Genomic DNA, 23718 nt, shown 5'->3' on the forward strand with positions numbered 1-23718 from the left:
ATGCCAAAAGAGGGACCCTTTGTCTCCGTGTGTCCTGTGTGCAGGGGGGCCTGGTGCTTCAGAAGGGCCTGTCGGTGCAGATCCCCACCGTGAATGGCAGCCCAGCGTTGTTTGGAACCAGCCCCGGCCCAGTGGGCGCCCCCGGTGGCCACCAGGCTGCTGCCACGGCGGCGACTGCGGGGGCTGTGCGCCCAGCATTCGGCGGGCACGTCGCGGTGGTGCCCACTTCTGTGGCACCCCAGGCTGTGGTTTTGCAAAGGCCGCAGACGCCCATCCAGCCCAAGCCGGGCCCCGTCACCATCCAACCAAAGCTGGTGCAGATCAGTCCCAAGAGACCACCGGTGCCAGGCAGCCCTGCGCTACAGATGCCCGGCAAGGGTCAGAAGGATGTGACTGCTCAGCAGCAGCAACAACAGCAACATCAACAGCAGCAACAACAACAGCAGCAGCAGTTCTTGCAAACAAAGGCCGGACAGAGTACTGTGCTGCAAAATCACCAGAGTACCACTCAGCAGCAACAACAGCAGCAACAGCAGCAGCAGCAAGCGTCAGCCATCCGTCCCCCCATTAGTCTTCAGATTGTGAACCAGGCAGGAAGTTTTGTCATCCAACAGCCTGGTGGCACCCAGGGCCAATTCCTCATGCCCGTGTCAGCTGCGGGGCAGACACTTGGTGTTAACGGGCAGCTGTTCAACACGCAAGCCATGAACCAGCTGCTCAGCCAGACCACTGTGAGCCAGCTACTCGGCAACCCCACCGTTTCGCAGTTACTCTCCAACCCAGCAGCGCTGTCGGGGGCACCGATGGCGGCCGGGCAACTCATCTCGGCGCACGGCGGTCTTGGCCAGGTGCTTGGTGGGCACATCTTGACGCAGCAGGGAGCGGCGCAGTTGCTGGCTACCAGCTCGATACAGCTGCAGCATGGCCAGGTGGCCTTCCAGATCCCCGCTCATCAGCCTGGCATGGTGGGTGCTGTGTCCCAGTTCGCCACACTGCCTACGTTTTCAGCGCAGCAAACGGTCGTTTCGGGCATCGGTGGAGGGTGTACGAGCGTGCCTGGGCAGCTGACGTTGCTTGGCGGTGGCAACCTTGCCACTGGAGGCCCCCAAATAACCGTGCCCACTGTAGCGTCGTCACAAGCGCAAGCATTGGTTTCGCCACAGCAGCAGCAACTGTCAGTGCCCATAGCTAATCAGGCTCCTGTTTCAATGTCTACAACTGGACCTGTTGGCAGTGACGGGATGTTGGGATCGCCTGCATCGTTATCTCAGCAACAGCATCCAGGACTAACACCGGTGGCATCGGTGGGCTTGAGGCAAGTCTCCATGTCCCCGGTGGGGATGTCCCAGAGCTCGGGCCGGATTACTCCTGTGTCGGATCGAATGACTCCAGCGCAGGAGAGGATGACCCCTCAGGGCGGCTCCTTAGCTGGGCCCGTTCCCCCGGCTCCAAGCCCAGACTCTGTCCAGCATCGATACGAACAGGTAAGGGATCATCTTACACGTATGCAGGAAAGCATTCTTGCAAACTCAAATCTTGGTGGGTGTTGACATCATGAATTGTTGTGTCTGAAGGTGCTACACTTTAGGGTCCCCGTTTTTCAGGGGCCTGTGTGGTTTTAATGTGGTTACCATTTGTAATATGGAAAATGTATGTTGGCTTTAATTAAATATGAGTAAGGTGTTGTAGGAATTGTCGTTATGAATGAGTTCTGTGTCGTGTACATGACAGCAGTGGCACCTGAACTCAAAACTGCACTTAATATTTTTAGCCCGATCTGTGCACGAATGAGTCTGAATTTGGTGTAGTAGCCTCTCTTAGCGTTTATACAGGATCTGAAGCCCTTTCATGTTTGTTTCAAGAGAGTACAGCTCATTGATAGTGAGGTTATTCTGTTACGTTTTGAATATTTAATTCAAATAGGGAGCCTTAGGAGACTGTAAAGTGTCAGGTGATTACTCCAAAAGAAGCCAAGGATAACTGTGAACTGGCGGGCACCTCTTGGTAGCCCCATGTTGGCCCTTTAGAGCAGGGGTCCCCAACCGCGGACCGGTACCGGCCTGTTAGGAACCGGGCCGCACAGTACAGTAGGAGGTGAGTGGTGAGTCCGCGCGTGGCCCGCCCATTATTTTATTTACCACTTCCGTCCGCGCCTCTTTCCCGCACTGCGCACTTGTCTCAGTCACAGTTTTGGTAAGCCCACAAGCTCTAACCCCTAGTAGCCAACATGAGTTAAAAAACATTGCTGGAGAGCTTCTTTGAAAAGGGGGGAAGACCCAATGATGACCCCCCCCCCCGGTCCGTGAAAAAATTGTCTTCCACGAAACCGGTCCCTGGTGCCAAAAAGGTTAGGGACCGCTGCTTTAGAGGGCAAGGCTCCACGAGCATCGAACAGCCTTGCTTGAGCAGGCAATGCTGTCATGAGGAGCAAACCTTTCTGGGACAGACCTGGCAGGCAGGGACAGAATCAAAATATTAATTTAAACGAGGAATCCGATGAGCTATAACGCTCTTTTTCACAGATGTCCGGTGGTGGTTGATAAGAATGTTACAACAACACAATATAATAACACGATAGTTGTACAAAGTACAAGTAAGGTAAACAAATCACCCCAAAACATTCAAATGAAACTAAACCATCCACATTGTACCAGGCAAAGCCTGCTGAGGTGTTAACTTATTTTTCAGAAGTGACCTGGCCACAAATGATAGCTCAATGAAGTGCCTTTTGTGGAAATTTATAGAAGCTCAATAAAATAATCTCAATTCATGAGTCTAGGGTTTCCTTCCAATAGTGATCCCTGCTTCACAGACTGAATGTAGGTGTGACCTGCCCCCTTCACATCCCTTCCACTGTGCAGGGCAGAAATAGAGGTAGGAGGGGGGGCGTGTAATGTTTTTTTGAGATGGCCTGAAGGGTGACCAGCATATTGGAGAAGCTGGGCTCAGGTCCTCTTGTTTGGGAGGCTCTTGCTGTAGTCTTGGATGAGTTCTGTCTCTTATTCGACATTCACTAATGGAATTGCAAAGGGTTTTATACCTGGAAGTGGGTGCAGGAGGTTTTCGAGACACAGACAGGTACAGGAGCAACTGGAGGGTGAGGGACAGCATCATGATGTACAGAACAAGCCGACGGCTGCCTCAGATGAGAAAAACATTTCACTTACCTGGATTGGCCTAACATGGTTTGCGAAGGGGGGTGAGCCGATAAATGTGGGCTCACCCTCCCTTCCCTTTCTCCATTTTATCTGCAACTGGAGAAAAGCGATCTTATAAAAAAATTGATGCATGTGTGGGTTCACTTACACTATCCCAAACAAAAATCTATTTTATACATTGTTGCCCCTTTTTTATTGTGTAAAAACAGCCCTGAAGTCGACCTACATAAACTGTTTCTTCCATGTGAGTGTAGTTTTAAAGGATTTTTTTAGTATTAACGAGGCTTCAAACTTAAGGCAGTCCTGGGAAAACGTCCTATGTACTTATTTGTAAAATATGAGGTTTGTTTTTCGGTTTAATTGTGTTTTAAAGTTGCGTCCTAAGTGGTCACAAAGAGCTTTCTTGTCATATCTGAAATTGGTAAAATCTGTGTTTACTGAGATTTTTGTTCCTCAAAAGTCTCAAGGTCAACCAAACTTGTAAGTTCACCTTGGGATGGTTATTCTGGGTTTTAGCAAGACCATGTGTGTCAATATGCTTATTTTAGTTGTAACAATTTACTCACTTGTGCATATATAACGAGGTTGTCACATTGCGTTTTCATTTCGATGCGTTTCCACAGACTGTGACCAGCCAGCAGAAGCCGGTGATTGTGACCTCGCAGGGTTCTTCTCTACCTCAACAGGGGGGGCAACCTCTGGCACCACCGCAACCGGTCTCCGGCCAGACACTCTGCCAGCCCCAGGCAGTGGTGACGCAGGCCATGATGGGCCCAGCTTCTGCCGCCCCAATGATGGGAGGCCAGCCGCCGTCGCAGGGAGTGTTGTGCCAGCCAGGCCTCCAGTCGGCCACCGAGCAGAGCTTACACGCTCAAGCTGCCATTGCCCAGCAACTGCAGTTGCAACAGCAGCAGCACATGATGGTACAATCACACACAATGGTGGCACAAGTGGCTGGTGGGCAGCCTCAGTTGATGGTGCAACAGCAGCAGCAAGTGATGGGACAGCAATCTCAGGTGATGGCCCAACAGCAGCAGGTTCTGAGTCAATCTCAAGTGTTGGGACAGCAACAACAGGTGCAGCAGCAGCAGCAACAAATCTTGGGACAATCGCATGTGATGGGCCAGCAGCACGTAATAGCGCAGCAGCAGGTGATGAGTCATCCGCCGCAGGCGCAAGCCACGCTGCAGCTAAGGTTGACGCCAGAGCAGCAGCAGAGACTGCAAAACTTGATACTGCAGCTGAAGAACCTGAGTGGCGTGCCCAACCCGAACCAACAGCAGAAGATTATCATGCAGCACATTCAGCAGGTCAGTATGTGGCATCACTTGGAGGCACGAGGTCCACATTTAAGTGGCTTCTAGCACGTTTTTTTTCTGGTTATGCACAGTAATGAGACGAGAGCCTGCAGGAAGCAACCCATTGGCTAATAGTAGATAGTCTGTATAGTATTGGTCTGATTGGGATTGGGGCTGCTTCCTGCCGGCAACTGAAGCCTAGATGTTAAACAATACTTGTCTTGGAAATGAATATAATTTCGGGAATCTTAAAAAAAATGTGGCTTAAAAGCTGGAAGGTGGCCTTAAAATTATATAAACCTGCTTCCAGTTGAAAATGTATACTACTACTACTTTGATTAGTGTCCATTATGTTATTGTGTAATAAGTGAATGTATCAAGGAATTAAATGTGGAAAACTATATAAAGCTTGAAAACTTGGGAGTTTTTCCGACTGCATTGATTTGGTCTAGTGTGCCTAACCTTAGTAGGACTATGCATTCACACCACTGGCGGAGCCAGTGGGGGGGGTGGCACGTGCCCCCTCAATGATCATTGGGGTTTATTAGTAATAAATCGCCATTTTGCGACCCCCACTGCCACTGTGTAGCATATTATTACGTGCCAGGGACTCTGAGATGATAGGACAATAGTCTGAGTCTATAATTGGCAACAAGTAATGGCAAAGCAGTTATAAGTGACTCAGAATTGTGCGCAATTGCGTATACAGTACACGACTTCCCTGAAGGCATCACACCTTCAGCGAGCGCGATGCCGATCACACACGGTTCGAATTCGACCCTCGATCGATGGCTGCGCCATCGCCGCACACGCGTCGAATAAAAAGCACGGGACAAGTCCTTACTTACAACTATTATTTTTCATTGCTGGAGGGGTTACCCCCCACCTGAAAATCCTGGCTCCGCCATTGATTCACACTGTCCACTTATGGGGTCATGCTTTTGTGTTATGTGGCCTTGTGGTTTATATATATATTTATGTCGACATTAAAAGTTTATTTATTTAAGCTATGTACTTAAAACGTTATCTTTGCAATGCTTTTCACAAGATTGTGGCGCAACCATTGCTTTTCTTACGATGGCTGTCGGCATGTTTCTCACAGTCTTGAGCACCATGCCGTAACCAGCACACCATAGAGCATTAGAATTAAAACGAGAGCACCAAGAAATTTACCTCGAGGGCCTTGACTCTACCACACTGGGGCCCTGGCATCATGTCTATGCACGTCACCCGCAGCCCTGAGTTCCTCGGTACTTCATCATACTGGGGCATGGTGTTGGTTTCTTCACGCTGCTTGTGTCCTGGGCCCAAGGAATTTAGTTACTTCAAGGGAGCTGTGGTGCTCTTGGGGAGGAACTACCTTTCTCGATGGGGTTATTTTACGTGACAACCTCTGAGGCAGCAATTGTTCTGTAACAAAAAATCTCGAGTACATAAAATACTGAGGTGCTCTTGACTAGTGGGTCACATGAATGGATGTGATGCTGGGGGGGTCCCCATTATAGTAGAGCACAGGGCCCAGAAAGTGCCATCTTCTGGAACGATGAGAACATTTCATTTGGTTACTATGGCGTGCTGGTTACGGGATGGTGTTTAAGACTTTGAGGAAGTGCTGTTGGGCACCTACACAAACCAGGTTTAACGAAGAACAAAATGTGTTATTTATGCAGTTTTGCCCAAGTGTGTTTGTGAATCCCTTGGAGATTGCACAAATATGCTTTCATGTCACCTCTCCTGTAGCAGCATAATGAAACATCTCTCCATCTAATCCTCCACTCTCTTTCTGATACTCCAGGAACAACAAAAGATAATTCTTCAGGGGCGGCAACAGGCCCTGCTGCAGCCTACGCCGGGGATGATGAACCCAGGCATGGCTGCCCAGACCAACGCACAGCCCCACCAACAGACTATCATCCTCAGCAGCCCAATGGCACATCAACATCAGCAGGCGCCTACCATCATGTCGGGTGGTCAAATGCAGGCGATCGCACAGGCCCCCACTGCCCCTGGGCTGGCTGTCAGGCCAGAGATGCAGCAGGGAACACAAATCGGCAAAACTGTTATCATGGGTAAGATACTCATGTGGTGGAGGGGGGAAGGAATATCATTTTTTATGTGTTTATTTTTTTACCTGAAAATGTATTCCATGTTTGTTACTGGTATAATTTAATCTGACAAATGCACTTAAATTCACAGCTCATTGAGCAGTGTTAATTGAGCAGTGAAATCATCCATTGTGATTGTGGAATCGGATAAGAAAAGCAGTCTGACCATATTAGACAAAAGAGAGCTCTACTAAGCAAACAAACAATTTGTCTTGCATACTCTGGCACACTGGAAAATACCTTACAGCTTCAGCTCTGTGCCTTCAAACAATATGAATACTCTGTTTCCTAATGTAACCCAAGTGCCGAAAGAACCACTGCGTCAGAATGTGTACTTGCATGTTTTAAACAGGATGTTTCAGTCATTGGATGTGATATAGCAGCATGATGGTGCCTATTGTGACCCGTGCTGTGCGTTGCCTTGTGTACAGCAACCCAGCCTGGCCAGATGTCCATGGATGGAAAAACGATGCTGCTGGGGACTTTGGGGACGAGCCAGTCGGGAAAGGGCCAGCCCATGCTGCTCAAGCCTCTGGCTCCACAGCAGACATCTCAGGATGTGAGCAATACTTAGCTGCATTCAACTTGTGCTCAGACAAAGCACCTGTGATCAGTACTTAATGGTAAAGTAGCATATTTGCATAAGGGATTTAGCTTTTCTGCATTTTTTTGCACAAAAAATACTCGATGTAATGCCATTCTTTATTTGTTTTTATAGCAATGACTCAGTCCCGAGATTTCTATAAGGATCCTGTAATTTTCTTTCAAAAAGTATCTTGCTTGTGGGAGAGCTAAGGTACCCAGATAAAATCCATGCATATAGAGAGTAACTGACTTTATTGCTATCAGCTGCCATACTTTTCAGCCTCGTATGTTTGAGGGTTTAAAAAAATGCACGTGTTTTATCCACCCATGATTTTAGATCACTGTATTTTATGTACTTCTACTTTGTTAAAGAGCAGCATAGTTTAGCATTTTGCCATTATTAGTAAAAACTTTTTTGCCGATACAATTAATTAGGACCCTTGTTTTTGACCTAAAAGTGTATTTGTTATATATACATGTTGTACTTTTGCACTGTATGTAGCCAAACGTGCTAATCGGAGGTGCGGGGGAAGAACAAACTAAACACAACAGTTATAGCGAAATTCGTTTTCAATTTAGATTTAAAAGTGCATCGCTCCAGTGGCTTCCTAACTCGAGTGTATATTTCATTTTCCAGAATGGGCCAACATGGCACCATGCTTTGTGAAATTCGGTATCCAGAATAAAATTTATGTATGTACGTTGTATTTCTTTCGCACTGTACGTAGCCAACTGTGCTAATCGGCGGTGCGGGTGAAGGACAGCAAACTAAACACCAAAAGCAAAATGTTATTATTGCTGTCTAATGTGGTGCACTTCACTATGAGAGTGCATGGTTTCAGTGCTTTGTTATAATTTATTACAATTTGCATTGCAATGCGTATTGCACTAAATATCAACACCTGAATTACATTAAACACCTTGAGTGACAGTTTCCTCTAAATTTTACTGCTACACTTATGATTATGCAATATGCTATGTTGCATTAGTCTGTTACTCAATAAGTAGTATCCTTCCAATAAACTACAAATTGCTCGCATTTGTTGGGCATATTCCCAGCTGAGCATTTCAACTTTGGTGTGAGATCTGGCCAGGCCACTTGTGAAAGCTGACTCTGGTGTTGACACGATGGACAGGTGAAATCTGGCACTATTGCCCGGCTGCCCCTAGGGCCGAGGAAGGGACCCATACAGATCCACATGTTGAGCAAGGGTGTGGCTCAGTTCAGTGCTTCTGCCAACCTTTGCACAGTCCTTGAATCATTGAACACCTTTAAACCAGTCAGTGGACTTGCGCATTGTGCTCCATTTCCCTCCACCTTGGAAAGATCTGCTATTTGTAAATACGAAGATCGTTTGTAGCTCGATCGGTTGAGACCCACTTGTTGGTTGTCATCGTAATTTAATGAATCGTGTCTGTCTGCAGCAGGAGGTTCACATGGGAGGAGTGAAGCGGACAGCCCCTGTGCAGCTCACCAAAGAGAGCCTGTACGTATTCACTTTCAGGCTCAATACAGTGAGGGAAAAAAGTATTTGATGCCCTGCTGATTTTGTACGTTTGCCCACTGACAAAGAAATGATCAGTCTATAATTTTAATGATAGGTTTATTTGAACAGTGAGAGACAGAATAACAACAAAATCCAGAAAAACGCATGTCAAAAATGTTATAAATTGATTTGCATTTTAATGAGAGAAATAAGTATTTGACCCCTTTGCAAAACATGACTTAGTACTTGGTGGCAAAACCCTTGTTGGCAATCACAGAGGTCAGACATTTCTTGTAGTTGGCCACCAGGTTTTCACACATCTCAGGAGGGATTTTGTCCCACTCCTCTTTGCAGATCTTCTCCAAGGCATAAAGGTTTCGAGGCTGACGTTTGGCAACTCGAACCTTCAGCTCCCTCCACAGAGTTTCTATGGGATTAAGGTCTGGAGACTGGCTAGGTCACTCCAGGACCTTAATGTGCTTCTTCTTGAGCCACTCCTTTGTTGCCTTGGCCATGTGTTTTGGGTCATTGTCATGCTGGAATACCCATCGACAACCCATTTTCAATGCCCTGGCTGAGGGAAGGAGGTTCTCACCCAAGATTTGACGGTACATGGCCCCGTCCATCGTCCCTTTGATGTTGTGAAGTTGTCCTGTCCCCTTAGCAGAAAAACACCCCAAAGCATAATGTTTCCACCATGTTTTATGGTGGGGATGGTGTTCTTGGGGTCATAGGCAGCATTCCTCCTCCTCCAAACACGGCGAGTTGAGTTGATGCCAAAGAGCTCCATTTTGGTCTCATCTGACCACACCACTTTCACCCAGTTGTCCTCTGAATCATTCAGATGTTCATTGGCAAACTTCAGACGGGCATGTATATGTGCTTTCTTGAGCATGGGGACCTTGCTGGCGCTGCAGGATTTCAGTCCTTCACGGCGTAGTGTGTTACCAATTGTTTTCTTGGTGACTATGGTCCCAGCTGCCTTGAGATCATTGACAAGATGATCCCGTGTAGTTCTGGGCTGATTCCTCACCGTTCTCATGATCATTGCAACTCCACGAGGTGAGATTTTGCATGGAGCCCCAGGCCGAGGGAGATTGACAGTTCTTTTGTGTTTCTTCCATTTGCGAATAATCGCACCAACTGTTGTCACCTTCTCACCAAGCTGCTTGGCAGTGGTCTTGTAGCCCATTCCAGCCTTGTGTAGGTCTACAATCTTGTCCCTGACATCCTTGGAGAACTATTTGGTCTTGGCCATGGTGGAGAGTTTGGAATCTGAGTGATTGCTTCTGTGGGCAGGTGTCTTTTATACAGGTAACAAGCTGAGATTAGGAGCACTCCCTTTAAGAGTGTGCTCCTAATCTCAGCTCGTTACCTGTATAAAAGACACCTGGGAGCCAGAAATCTTTCTGATTGAGAGGGGGTCAAATACTTATGTCCCTCATTAAAATGCAAATCAATTTATAACATTTTTGACATGCGTTTTTCTGGATTTTGTTGTTATTCTGTCTCTCACTGTTTAAATAAACCTACCATTAAAATTATAGACTGATCATTTCTTTGTCAGTGGGCAAGCATACAAAATCAGCAGGGGATCAAATACTTTTTTCCCTCACTGTATACTTCACATCAATATACACGTCTTGTACTTACACAGCAGAATATGATACAATTTGACTTGTTGAAGCATCTAAATATTATGGGGTAACAATGCTTGAGGGAAAGACTTAATTATGAGGGAGGGATTGACCAAGAAAGAGGAGTGTTTTTTTTTCCCTTTGATTTTGGAGAGAACAAAAAAAGTATTAAACTAAATAGTGAAATGTACCACAGCGACATGAAGTCATAATTGTAGACGAAAATAAAGACTACATTTTGGATTTGAACTTAAGGGAGTCGACAGTTCCAACGTTTAACAGTGTATGGATAATCTTAGTTGATGTTACAACAGAAATTGATTATTGCTGGACAATTTTTTTTGTGATCTATAAATGTGCTTTATATAACCCACTATTTTGAAAAGGTTATCTTCTAACTACCTTTATTGGACGTATAAAGAGAGTTTAGTACCGAATAAAATGTTACTACCTCAGGTGGTAACAACAAGTGATATATCTGGTCTGGCCCCACTATAACAAAAACATTTTGCTGGAGCAGAGGGCACAGGAAGGAGAGTAAATCAAGAAGAGATGGGAAAGCAGGTGGCAGAACGTTGTAACGTTTTCCTGGCCCTGTGTCTCTTCACGGCTCGTTGACTGACATTGCTGGGCACGCTTTCCCACAGCTTCCTGGAGCAGCTGCGTAAAGACCAGGAGGCTGTGCTGCAACCCGAGTACCGGCGGCCATTCGGCTCGTACCACGACGCCGTGCGCCGCCTGCTGCCCTACCACCTGTACCGTGGCACCATGCCCTCTGTGCATGAGTTCAGCAAAGGTGAGGCACGAGTTTTGTGTGTGTGTGTGTGCGCACTGGGGAGCGGTAGTGCAGCGGTTAGATCGCTGCGCTATAAACCTGGCCACCCGAGTTCGATTCCCATTCAAGGCCAACACCAGTGACGATTATCTGAACCGGTCCTGGGCCTCCCCGAGGTCGAATCGGCCTTTGAGGCCGTGGTGCTGGCCACCCCACCCCTGGTGTACCATGTCACGAACAGCACTTGCCCCAACTGTTACGCCTGTATGGGAGTTATTTGTCTTTTGCATTGGCACTGGCGAGACAAAGGCGGCTAGATATGGTGCTGGTTACACCACACCCTTGTGTGCTGTCTTTACCAACAGCACCTTCCTAAATTGTATAGGCTGTACACGGGCGTGGCCTTTGTCTTTATGGGTAGGTTATACTAACACACACAGCTGAAGGGTAGTGGGGACTTGGTCTTGCTGTGGTTCACGCATTGTACTTTAAATCTTTATTCATTTCTCGATCACATAATATTGGGTGGTAAGTGGTATCAGAACCTCGTCTGGCCTTGCCTCAGGTTTATTTGGCCTTAAAGGGTATGATCAACATAAGTATTGGGGAGACAGATTGCCAAGAATATTGAATACTTGGAATCCCCTCTTGTGCCTTGTTAAGCCAAATCATTTCTCACAAAACCGCCTTGAGTAGTCCATCAAGCCGACAACGGGGATATTTGTGTTCATATTTGTACATTGAATTTTGCTGTGTGTAATTATTGACTGTCAATGTTCGCAACCGCAGTGGACGAGGAATTTGAGACGGTCTCCACTGAACTGCTGCATCGTACACAGACCATGCTCAACAAGTACCGGCTGCTGTTGTTCGAGGAAGCACGGGTAAGAAAGCTTCAGGATTAACAAGGACCCAGTGTGCAGCTAGGATCTGTTTCTCAAATGAGGGCTTCTTAATTAGGGGGTTTGCAGGCTTGTCGGTGAATGGTTGTGAAATTTACACAGAAGAATTTCGGTGAAAAAATCCTGCATCTGTGCACGACATATTGGCACGATCGCACCACTCTAGCTGTCCACTAGTCTTGCATTAAATGATAAGTCAGCACATTACAGTACATCGCTGGAAGTGTCTACACACAAAACCTATATTAAAGCATGCTGTAGATAGCAAAATATTGAAAATCCTGTCTCGCACAATCGTTTTTGGTGTCGGCTAGGTTGGTGGTTGGTTATCATTCTGTTTGTCTTGCCTTTGAGCGTCTGCGCTACAGCCATGGTTTTGAATGTTTTAATGCTTTGCCAATATTTTTATATTTAATTTATGAATTAATAATTTATTGCATGCTGGTGTAATGGCCTACATCCCAATTCGGAAGAAAAAAAACTGCAAGCAAATTATTATTTTACAAACTTAATTCTCTCTTTGTAATCTTGACTTGTCAACAGTTACCAACGATTTCCTTGCAAAATATTGCGTGCATGAAAAATATATTTTTAAGTAACTTTGGCCTATCTGTATTTTCCTCATGAGTCGAGTAGAATACACTGAGGAACCTGTCCCTCAGTACAATGGTTATTCACATTTAAGCATGTTATAGAAAACATCGCGTCTCATCGAGTTCTTGTATTACCCTGACAGAGAGAGAGCCCGTCTGCAGAGATGGTCATGATGGACCGGATGTTCATCCAGGAGGAGAAGGCCGAGCTCATGAGCGACAAGCGGCTGGCCCTGGATAACCCTGGTATGTACGTTAGTAGAGGAGAGGAGGGATAGCTTCCCGCACCTCCGATTAGCGTGGTTCTACGTACATATAGCCCAGATCGTGTTTGCATCATGGTAGCCAAACAGGATTTGGAAAGTTTTGGGTAAGATTTTCATGTTGGGAACAGTTTTTTTTAGTCTCTACATGTATTGTCAATTTGTGTGGTGTGTATTTAGTTAATGTATGAGTGTTTAGTATGGTGGTTTGAATGTATATGGGTAAGTTATGTATATATCAGTGTGTATATTTTGAATGTTAGTTGTATGTATGCTTGTTCAATTCCTCCATGTAAGTCTGTACAAGACGCCAAGCTGATTATTTGGACACTTATAACTGTTTTCTCCACAGCTGCATACCTGGCCTCTCTCTCACGCGCGACGAGTTCGACCATGACGACGACGACGACGACGACCCCCTCAACCCCGTCGCAGGCCCCGGCACAGGCCCCGGCGCAGGCCCCGGCGCAGGCCCCGGCCCAGGCCCCGTCGCAGGCCCCCAGTGTGGCCAGCGCCGTCACCTCAGCGAGTGCTGTTACGGAGCGAAGCTCCACTCAAGTGACACCCATTCGCATTGTCATCAAGCAAGAGCGCATGGTGGGCTCGCCTGATCGGGCTGTCGCCAGTGCAGCCGATCGAGCCTCCACATCCGTGCCAGCGGCCAACCGGACGTACGTAGCCAGCAGCAGCGGCGGCCTCAAGCTGAAGATAAAACAAGGCGACGGATACGGGGTGGTGATCAAAAACACCGCAGTAAAAACAGAGACAACAGCCACGGTGCAACCACCACTGCCTCCGCCGCCGCCACAACAACAGCATTCGATGGCAGCCCCAGCCCTGCCCTCTCTTCAACCAACGCCACCCGCAAAGAGGCCGTCCGAACCGATTCTGCCCATTGCAAGTAGTGGGCAGGTGAACGGCTCGGCAGACCTCTCCCCACTGTTGTTGCCTGAGGTACGGCTAGGGGCGAGAGGCGCAAGCGGGCACAAGCTGGCTCGCCTGTCGTTGCCGTCCGAGGAGGGGCGCGGCCGCCCTGGCCAGACCGACACGCTGCTGAAGGTGGCGAGCGGGCAGAGGGGAGGTGTCATTAACTCAACGTTCACTTCCTCCTCCGAGACGGCCAAGGGTAGCATTGCCAGTCTACCTGCTGGCGCCTTCAACTCTACTATGGGCGGCGCCAAGGACGGCCTGGCCATCGTCAAACCCATCGGAGCGTTTCACGCTGTGCCAGCGACCGTGGACGCCTCCAAACCAACCCTCGGAAGTGGCAGCGGTGCAAGCAGTATGCTGACATTCAAGCCCGGCAATGGCATGAACACCGAGCACACGCCGCCCGCGGTGGCCAAGCCCAAGCCGGACACGGTACCTGAACGCTCTTTGGAGCGCACGGTGCTGCAGCTCCCGTGGGAGTTGCCAGCGCGCCTCCGCCTTAAGGTGGCGGACGAGGCCGTGAAGATGGCGGCCGTGGCGGCCGTTGCACCGAGCCTGGGCGACGAGGACGATGGTGACGCCAGCTTTTCGAGCGACAGCTCGCAGGACGATGGACTGACAGAGCACCTGCAGAGCGCAATCAACAGCATCCTCGACCTGCAGAGGCCACAGGACCGAGGCGGAGGTGGGCCCACCGGTGTTGGCGGTGGCGTAAGCGGCGGTGGTGGTGTGCCCAGGCCGCCCCCGCACCTACGGCCACTGCCAGCCATCGTGCCCAAACCGCCGCACGGGCTGCCCCACAAACCCTTCCCCGTGGACTTCCCACAATTCTCGCCGGGCCCCGCACCCGGTGGACCCTTGGACTCGGCACTGGAAGAGGCTGTTAACAGCATCCTGGACAGCTGACGAATCCCACCAACCGAGGTTGGTGAGAAATGTTTTGTGCAGCCACCGCCGTCCGCCCGGTGCCGCAGAGCCCCGTGGAGAAATGGGGCGGAATGCGCGGCATACAAGGCAGTAGGGGATGGCACATGTGGTCAAATTTCAACACTCGTGTCCGTCGGTCTCGTTCTCTCTTCGCAATCACGTTAAAACCAGCCTGCGAGTTTTTCTTCGGGAGGTGGTGGTGGTGGTGAGGGGCTGGGCCCTTGCAATGGTCAACCGAGAGATGGGAAGGCGGGGAGAGGTGCAGCAGCGTCGCGAGGTGCAGAAGCGTTGCGAGGGCGTTGAGTTACTTGTCGTGGTGCCCAATGATGATTTGTTGTAACGCGTAATGCGGTTTGCAAGATGAATGGAGTAGAACTTGAGCAGACGATTTGCCATGAGCCACTTTTACTCTACTTCTTTTGTGTGCGCAGTGGTGCGCGAGTGTGCACGAGTGCTCATTTGGATGTTTATAAACTAGGGAGTCTAGGCAATAGGAAAGTGTCTTTTAAAGAAAACAGATCTGACCTTAAGTCAGCTTATCCGTACATTTTCTTACGAATGTCAAGTATCATAAAAGCTGTAAATTTTATTTCTTAATAAAGTTGCATTTATGTTTCAGTTTTATTCACAGCAAATCATGCCAAGGTGGCACGGATTTGGCACGTAGTACATTTCCATGATGCCAATATAATTAGGAATTGTCTGTTTTTTGCCTGTTTTCAATGTTCTTATTTCTCATTGCACATTCCAAATTCCCATCTTTAAAACATCATGCAAAAATATTTATGTAACAAAAGCTGGTTCGGTTATGAAACAATGTTAACATCCCATTTGACGAGAGATTACGAGAAGGTTGTGAATTAGCCTGTGTTGCGATTTTTTTTTGCCCGCTAACATTTTTTGCCCATGTGATGCATACATCTCTAGGCTTCCTGGAATATTACACATCTTGACCACAAAACTAAACGTATTGGCAAGACATTTGGTTTAAGCAAATTAACATGTACTCCTGTGTGTGCACACATTTGTGCCTTACACAGCATTGTGTGCACAAGTTTGCTTTTACAGAAATAGAAATTACATTTAACATAATCTATAATATGGCTCTTCAGAATGTACTGACTTTTTTTCCGACCACATGGTGTCTGTAAAAGTACCATATGATAAGAACTTGATTTGAAGCTTTCGTGACCGCAGGAATTGCTCATTGGTTCTTTTGGTAAAGTCACGTAGAAAGAAAATAAATTAAATAATAGAATACGACGTTTCTATTGCAACACAAGCAGTCGTCATCAGGTAGAACTAAATTTGAGAGACAAAACACCGACACGGAGACACAGACAGACACACATAGACACAGTCGCTGTGTGTCTGTTGTGTCTCTCTCTGTGTGTCTCTGTGTTGTCTCTGTCTGTTTGTGTGTCTCCGTATCTGTGTTTTGTCTCGCTCTCAAATTTAGTTCTACCTGATGATGACTGTGTTGCAATCGAAACGTCGTATTCTATTATTTTATTTCTACGTGACTTTACTGAAAGATCCAAAGAGTACCATATGATAACTAACGTAATCTATAATATGGCTCTTCAGAATGTACTGATTTTTTTCCCAACCACATGGTGTGTAAAAGTACCATAACATCACAATTTCTAAATTCACTAATACACTCTCCCAGGTTAAAAAGTGTACCATTTACCACCAACAAACCAAGCAAGTTTAAAAACTAAAATGTAGAAACATGCGTATTAATGTAGAAACATGCGTATTAATATAGAAAAGGCAAATTTTAGTAACTAAAAAGGTAATTGTTTTGATACAATACCTATAGGTAAATAATTCTGCAGCTTGCGCTCACGTGTGATACACTCTTGGCTGCCTGTGCACTTAGCTGAGGAGCATCAAGTAATTATAACACTAGTATGTGATATGTAGTTTCTCAGATGCCTGCAGCATTTTGTTGAGGAGGCCATGGCGTGTGCAGTTGATTCGTATAAACATAGCATGTATGGTCTAATTTACTCTGCTGAAGGGACAGACTGGGCATGTAATAATTTCTGGAAACAGCTTATGCTCACCTTGGTAAGCATGGATTTTTCGATTCATGAAAATGATATGCACTTGTTATAATTGCAATTGTGCAGATAAGATGGAGGTTAATGAGAGTGCAAACCAGACTACATGTTTTGCAATGTATCCTTGAATCAGTTTGACCCAAAATCATAAAAGTTCATGGAATCGTGAAGTGTCTGATTTGGTACATGACCTAGTGCAGATATTTTTAAGGTTAGCTTTGACTCCAAACCCCCAAAAAGCCTTTGATATGGCACCTCTGTGAGATTATTACGACCACAAGCAACTAGGTGATGCTCTATTTTGGTTAATTGTACGTATCATTTAGCAATGACACGTACAAATTTAATTGTTTTTTTTCGAATTAACTTAATGTATCTTACAATTTAAGTGTTGTTGAGGCACTACCAGAGTATACATATGGCAAAAATGGTTATGAATATGATTCATGTATAAATACAGTGTAATGTTGCATTGTTACTTACAATGTAATGCAGTAATCAGGTATAATACCAAAAGCTAGAGACATTCGTTTTGAAATTGCATTTCTGTTTGCTGACCGCGTGGTGGAGCCGAACACTTTCCTCATGGACGTCTCTTCTCCACGTCGGGTTGGGTTTTTTGTTCATCACTCGCGAGTGGGGGGGGGGGTACAGTACCGCCTGTATCTTGTTTTATTTGCAATGTGCTCCAACCGTTGCTTAACGTGCTGGACGAATTTGGGTAGCCCTTGCATGCTTGTGGACAATAAAGCACAGGGCAGAGAATACCGTCTTCCCAGAAGAGAACTTGCTTTGAACGCAACATTTGCGAGTGCTTTGACCATGATATCTCATACACAACATCTGCTTGTGCTTCTCTGGTTGAAGCAGATCTGAAGCAATGTGTATTGGCCAAAATTTACGAGAACATATTTGTATTTTGTTATGCGCCTGCCCCACTGGGTATCTCTTCACTGTGCTCTGAGTGTATGTGTATCTGTTTCTGGTGGTTGTTTTTTGCACGGCTCCACATGGGTACTTCACTTTCTTGGACTGTCAGGGATTCCACATCATCAGAAAAATATATCGGTGAAATGGTTTCAAATGATCAGCTCCCTCAAATGTGCTTCTTTAAAGCAACTAAGAAATGTAGGAGCTATGAAGTATTGCCAAGAGCATTGATTGTGAATGAGCGTGGAGTGTAATGAAAAGTGTCGCTATTAGCGTAACTAATGGACAGTATCGAATCGGTGTATGCTTTGGTGTAGGTTGTCGAGTGAGTGACTCGAAGATCACCTATGTAAGTCCCTACCCCTATCAATCGTCATCCTCAAAAAATTTGGGCACCTCTTGTCTCCGTCATTTACAATTTGAGCTCGAAAGCCTACGTCAGTGGCTGTTGAAGAATAACTTGAAGGTTTTCCTGAAGTGAAATATCTGCAGCTGAAAATATATTTACCTGGTAGTGTCTTGTGTTGGTGGAAAAGTTTACATAAACACTTTTTTAGAAGCTGCATAAAACAAGCAACAATTAAATATACTATATTGTATGACAAATTAATATTTGCCAATTAACTGTCTTGCTTTTAAAAAAATGCATAAGTTTAAATATTTGTTGACACTTGCAAGGATTTTGGCAGATTTGGCAAACCTTGGCGGTGATGCCACAGGAAAAGTTAATTGACGAATACAGTTCAAATTTATATATCAATTTAATGCTAAATAATCTCAACAATATTTACAGAAGCTATTAAGAGACGTTGAATAAGCAAAAGTGTAATGTGAAAAAGACGTCAAAGGACAACATTTGTTATAGCGTGGCGTCCTCCAGTGCCGAGATGTTCTGTAAATGGGAAATTGATGGTCATGAAGTCGTCTTCATCAACTTGGCTTGCTAACTGAGGCCAGCATTTATTTAATCCTGTGCTGCATGCCCATCACAGCCTCGCTACCCCCCTCCCCCCCGTAGCAAATTCATACATTTGGGCCTTTGTTATTGTGACATCCTGAATTGTACTGTTTAGTTGTATCCGCTATATATGCAGAATATATAGGAAATGTACGTCTTACTGCCGCAATGGGAGGTTGGATAATTGGAAGCTATGTTAAGTAATATTTCAAGAAATTCCTCGCTGAATTTTAAGTTAGTCCCCCCCCCCCCACAATAGGTTTCTACATTGGGATATTTGGCCAGTTCTATTTTTTGGAGTATTTTGAATGTGGAAGGCAACTGGAGTTCCCAGAGACATTAATCAAATAGGAGAAAGCAAAGTGTCATACAGATGTGTTAACAAAATCTAGTTCAACTGCCATCTTATGGCCTTTTAGCACAGCAGGATTAAGAGTCTTACAATTCGACGTGATCCACCAATCCTTGCCTCCAAATTGCAGAATTATAGGCATGCATCGTAATAAATTTGGTCCTTTCGAAGAAGCCTGCATCTGATGTAATCCAAACTTCAAATCCCAAGTCCTAATCTCAAATCTATTTGTAACTCTTCAATCTCTTAATACCTACCCTTCGGAGCAAATAACAGAAATGTATTCTTTCATGGATGAATGTTAAAATTTGGACTTTACCTATCAAAATTGTTGAATTGAATTGACCAAAATTATCCTACTTCATGCCTCGGAACAGGAAACGCTATGATTGTAGCTGTGGCGAGGTCTAACTATCATCTTGGTTCTTTCGGCACTGAAGCGCTGTCTTCCCGACAGTTCTGTCTCTTCACCTGAGGAAGGCTACTTGTGTTGTGGCCAAAACGTCGTGAGAATTTTTATTTTATTATGTTTTCATTTTTATTATTTTATTTCAATTCTACTTGACTTTACCGAAAGAACCAAGAAGATGAATCCCTGCAGTCATGAAAGCTTTAAATCGGAGGTGTAACTAGTTAAGGTAAACAGTCTTAGTCCCGATGTCTCATTTGATTTTTTTCACCTAGACTCCATTATCTCTTGTGCACGTTAACAGTTAATTCAATCAAGAAGCCACCACTGTAACCCTGAAATATTGGGGTTGCACATCACTGTTGAATTGTGCTCATTACGCCTGTAAAAATTAATAGGATTGGCTTCTCACTACAGCTGCCGTAACATTAAATAATCTTTTAGTCTGTGTAGCTGCTGTATACACGAGTTAAAGCTTATATTGTCAAGTGGCTTCATTGAACTTGTACAATGAATAACGGGTTAGTTAAAATAATAAAACATTTGCAACTGGGAGGAAAAACATCTCACTAGTTTGGCTGCCTGGCCTTCAGACAATGATATTGAAAGTATGTATAACCTTTATCCTAGAGTTAAGACTGCCTACGCCACTAATTGGTGTTTTAACCAGTTCCTTTTTCGAGACAACCTCAGTGCAGAAGCACAAGTGATGGTGGGAGACTCATTCTCATGTGAAATTGGTCGATATGAAATCAACGTGAAAAGCCATTTTGTTGGTCATAGAATTATTAAAACTGGATGTTCAAGGAAACGGAAGGGACTGTTGGGACATAGTCCTCATATTTGGTTATTTTTATCCGCCCATAAAAGATGTATATGGTAATATATTTGCGTGACCACTTTTGCTCTTGTTTAAAATAACTTAGGTTCGCAAAAAAAATTCAGTCACTAACCGTTATTCCGCCATAGTGAATGCCAAATCGGATTATAACATTTAACGTCCTGATGTGTATATATATTTTCTAAGAAATAACAAGATTCAAATACTTTTAAGGATTCAAGTTGTGGTCTACTATCATTAGCCTTGATCGATTGCAAACATTGTAATTGTTTTACGTAAAATTGCTTAATTGGATTGTCCTGAGAAGCTGTGCATTTGGTTGTAGTGTCCCTAATGTGCTGCATCCTGTGAAATATACATAGAGCCGACTTTATGGGGCTATATGGTTGTGCCCCTCACTCCAGTCTCTTGGGCATCTTCACTGTTGTCTTGGGAGAATCTCACCGAATGGCTTCATTTATGAATCTGGTTTAACTGGCCCAATGCACATTGTGAGCATTCACTTTTACTTTGGCTGAATTGTGCCATATTTGTATCTCTTTGTCTTTGAATGTTTTTTGTTTTACCCGATTTTTTTAGCAATGCTTTTTGTTACCTTAATTTAATTTGCCAGAGTTTGATACTAATGTGCAGTAATATCAGCTGTTTTCATCATTACACCTGCTTCAATTCACAGATAATTCGTAAGTATCGTCATTCTCACGGGAGCCCCGAGTGCTTTTCCCACCACCCAAGCACAGTCCTCATTTTCATTGATAAATTAACATGAAATAGTAAGCTAAAACACTGCTGAAAACACAAATGAACAAACAAGCAATGGTGGGCTAAAGAGTGACATTAACTGTACTTGTGTACTAAATCTTGCACCCATGATGGTGATGATGGTTAACGACGACAGCGGAGACCTCGTGGAAGTGACGCGATTTGAGGCGTTGAGAGATGTAGGTTCATTGAGCCGGTACGGTTGTTCTGGCCTACTTGACGAGCGTATGTACAGGCAAACGCTGTGTAAACTCTTTATTTTCTCCGGTTAGATTGTACTTGATTGTCGTAGCTACGAAACACTAAAAAAATGTTTGTTTCACCGTTCTCTTAAAATGTTGGCTACTGAGCCCATTTTCCGTTGAACGTCCGAGGGGCGGCAGGAAAATAAAAAAAATAGAAAATAAAAATTAAAAAGCGCGCTTTTCGTGCGTGTTTTAAGCCATCAGCTAAAAGTGTGTGTCGTTGCGTCTGAACTGTCAAGCCTGTGGCAATGCTGTACATAACTAGGTTGACTTAGAGCCTGCTTGTACATAGCAGGTCTGCCTGGTGATAGCTTTCATTTTTGAGGCCTTTTGTTGTGTCTGTGTTTTAAATTGTTCATATGCGAAGCGTCTCATTATAGTTATACAGAGGGTTAATCTATATGTTTGTAACATTACTTGTGACCGTTCACTTCTCTGGGCAGATCAAACATGTTTTGTACACATTTTTACTGAGACCAGTATTTATGAGAGACATGTTTTTGTAATAAAAATGACTTTTTTATTTATGCTGTACTATGAAATAAGATTTAATTCTTGATGGATGCGATTGCTCTTTGTGCCTTTTTTTGGTTTGTGGGATGCACCAACCAACCAAACACATGACATCATTGGAAAGAAAAACACTAATTTTGGAGTTAACCAATGTATTCATTTTAATTGAACGCTTGCGACAATTACCATTCACTATCATTGAGTACTTTGTAAGTTACATGTCTTCCAATGAAATGATACAATTCAATAGAGTTGGAATTATATAGCGTGTAAACGCGACCAAATAACAAAACGCTGTATAGAATCTGGGCATGTTTCTATACCGCACGTTTGTTTTATACTGGCAGAGGGGAAAATGAAGATTTGGCACCTTGAACAGTCACGGAGAGAGTCAAGAGCACGAGTGCCTCTTAGAAGGGACCTTTCAGACAACGGGGGTAGCAGAGGAGAATAAGCGGTCTCCCACTCATAGAAGGCTGTTCGAAGCCATTTACAACCGTAGTTAATTGAGACGCGTGTGTGGAGGGGAGTAGTGAGATGAGCGGGGTGTGAATCTATAGAGGATCTTAAATATGTTACATAATTGGATCGGGAGCCAGGAGAGGGTTCTGAATATTGTATTAGGGTGATGTATAATGCACAGGCATGGACTAGAAGTTGCATTTTGGATCGTGCTGTATAGGAGCGCTTTTGCAGTTTGTTGAATAGTGATGCAATGAAGACATTGATGAACGCCCCGGCGACTGGGATTGGGAGATGTTGCGTAGGAGGTCATGAGCACCTGTTGAATTGAGAAATGTGAAGAGAATGAAAGCTCCGGAGCACTCTTTGTTTCTTTCGGTAAAGTCACGTAGAAAGAAAATAAATTAAATCATAGAGTGCAACGTTTCGATTGCAACACAAGCAACCGTCATCAGTTAGAACTAAATTTGAGAGATTCTAGATTTGAAGCTTTCGTGACTGCAAGGATCCATACTCTGGTTCTATTCGGTAAAGTCATGTAGGTAAAAAAATAAAACAAAAATCACGACGTTTCGGCCACAACACAAGCACCTGATGAAGGCCGCTTGTGTTGTGGCCGAAACGTCGTGATTTTTGTTTTATTTTTTTACCTACGTGACTTTACCGAATAGAACCAAAGAGTATAAATTTGAGAGAGACAAAACAGACACGGAGACGCGCACACAGCAGAGAGAGACACAACATAGACACAGAGACCCAATGCCTGTGTCGAGGCCTTAAATAGAGAGAGGGGGGTTGGGCAGAGAGAGAGGTGGGTCTGCTGATTAGCATGTCAATGAATCCACCTCGAAGCGACCGAGGGAAAAAAGAAGGTCGAATGGCCGTATGAGAGAGCCTGGTACATTTTTAGAGAGAGAAATATTTTGGAAATGTAATGTAATGCAACACCAAGTCGGCTAACACACAGTTAACGCATAGCCTAGTTGATTACGATCTCCAAAGATTGCTAAATTTCAAGTTAAGTGTAAAATTTCACAGAGAGAAAGAAAAAATAACAGCTTCAAGCTTTCACACACGCTCAGTATGCCAGTTTAGAAGGTGCACGGAGTTTGCCGAGAGTGGACTTGCCAATGAGGAGTACGGGTACTTCTGCTTTGGTAACAGGACGCTCGCCTGTTATCCAGCACTATGGAGGTGAGGGTTGGTAGATCGCACGGATATTGTGAAACTCCCCCCGAGGTGTCGAGGTGCCATACCCTCGCTTGCCAGGAGAAGGCTGTACAATACAGCAAAGTACTACTCAGACCTGGGGGTCGGCAACCAAAATAACGAGCCATTTTTTTTCAAAATTTGGTTTAAAAAAAAAACTCAAAATTTCAAGAGCCGCAATGTAATGTGAATACGAGACGTGATTATTAAAAAAAAATGCTTTTTCAAGAATCAGTCTACATTATAGACTGCCAGTACACTCCGATTAAGAACCAGGCTAAAGTGTACATTCGGTTTTTTGTTTTTTC

The 23718-nt window shown here is 45.0% G+C and overlaps 1 protein-coding gene across 7 annotated transcripts in view; it reads left to right on the forward strand.

The window, feature by feature from the left end:
- The window catches only part of BICRA (BRD4 interacting chromatin remodeling complex associated protein), a 44420-nt gene extending 22631 nt beyond the window's left edge, over positions 1 to 21789 (forward strand). For 6 of the 7 annotated variants that reach the window (XM_076067623.1, XM_076067627.1, XM_076067622.1 and 3 more), the window contains 9 exons: positions 45 to 1484; positions 3782 to 4468; positions 6252 to 6525; positions 6993 to 7120; positions 8572 to 8633; positions 10918 to 11066; positions 11835 to 11929; positions 12684 to 12786; positions 13156 to 21789. In XM_076067623.1, coding sequence (XP_075923738.1) covers positions 45 to 1484; positions 3782 to 4468; positions 6252 to 6525; positions 6993 to 7120; positions 8572 to 8633; positions 10918 to 11066; positions 11835 to 11929; positions 12684 to 12786; positions 13156 to 14639 — 4422 coding nt within the window. In that variant the 3' untranslated portion in view covers positions 14640 to 21789. The remainder of the gene's footprint in view (positions 1 to 44; positions 1485 to 3781; positions 4469 to 6251; positions 6526 to 6992; positions 7121 to 8571; positions 8634 to 10917; positions 11067 to 11834; positions 11930 to 12683; positions 12787 to 13155) is intronic. The other variant, XM_076067625.1, reaches the window with a different exon arrangement.
- Positions 21790 to 23718: the final 1929 nt, after the last annotated feature.

The sequence above is a fragment of the Petromyzon marinus genome, chromosome 17 (assembly GCF_048934315.1).
Source record: "Petromyzon marinus isolate PM22_M1 ecotype Great Lakes invasive population chromosome 17, UKy_Petmar_22M1.pri1.0, whole genome shotgun sequence".
Taxonomy (NCBI): domain Eukaryota; kingdom Metazoa; phylum Chordata; class Hyperoartia; order Petromyzontiformes; family Petromyzontidae; genus Petromyzon; species Petromyzon marinus.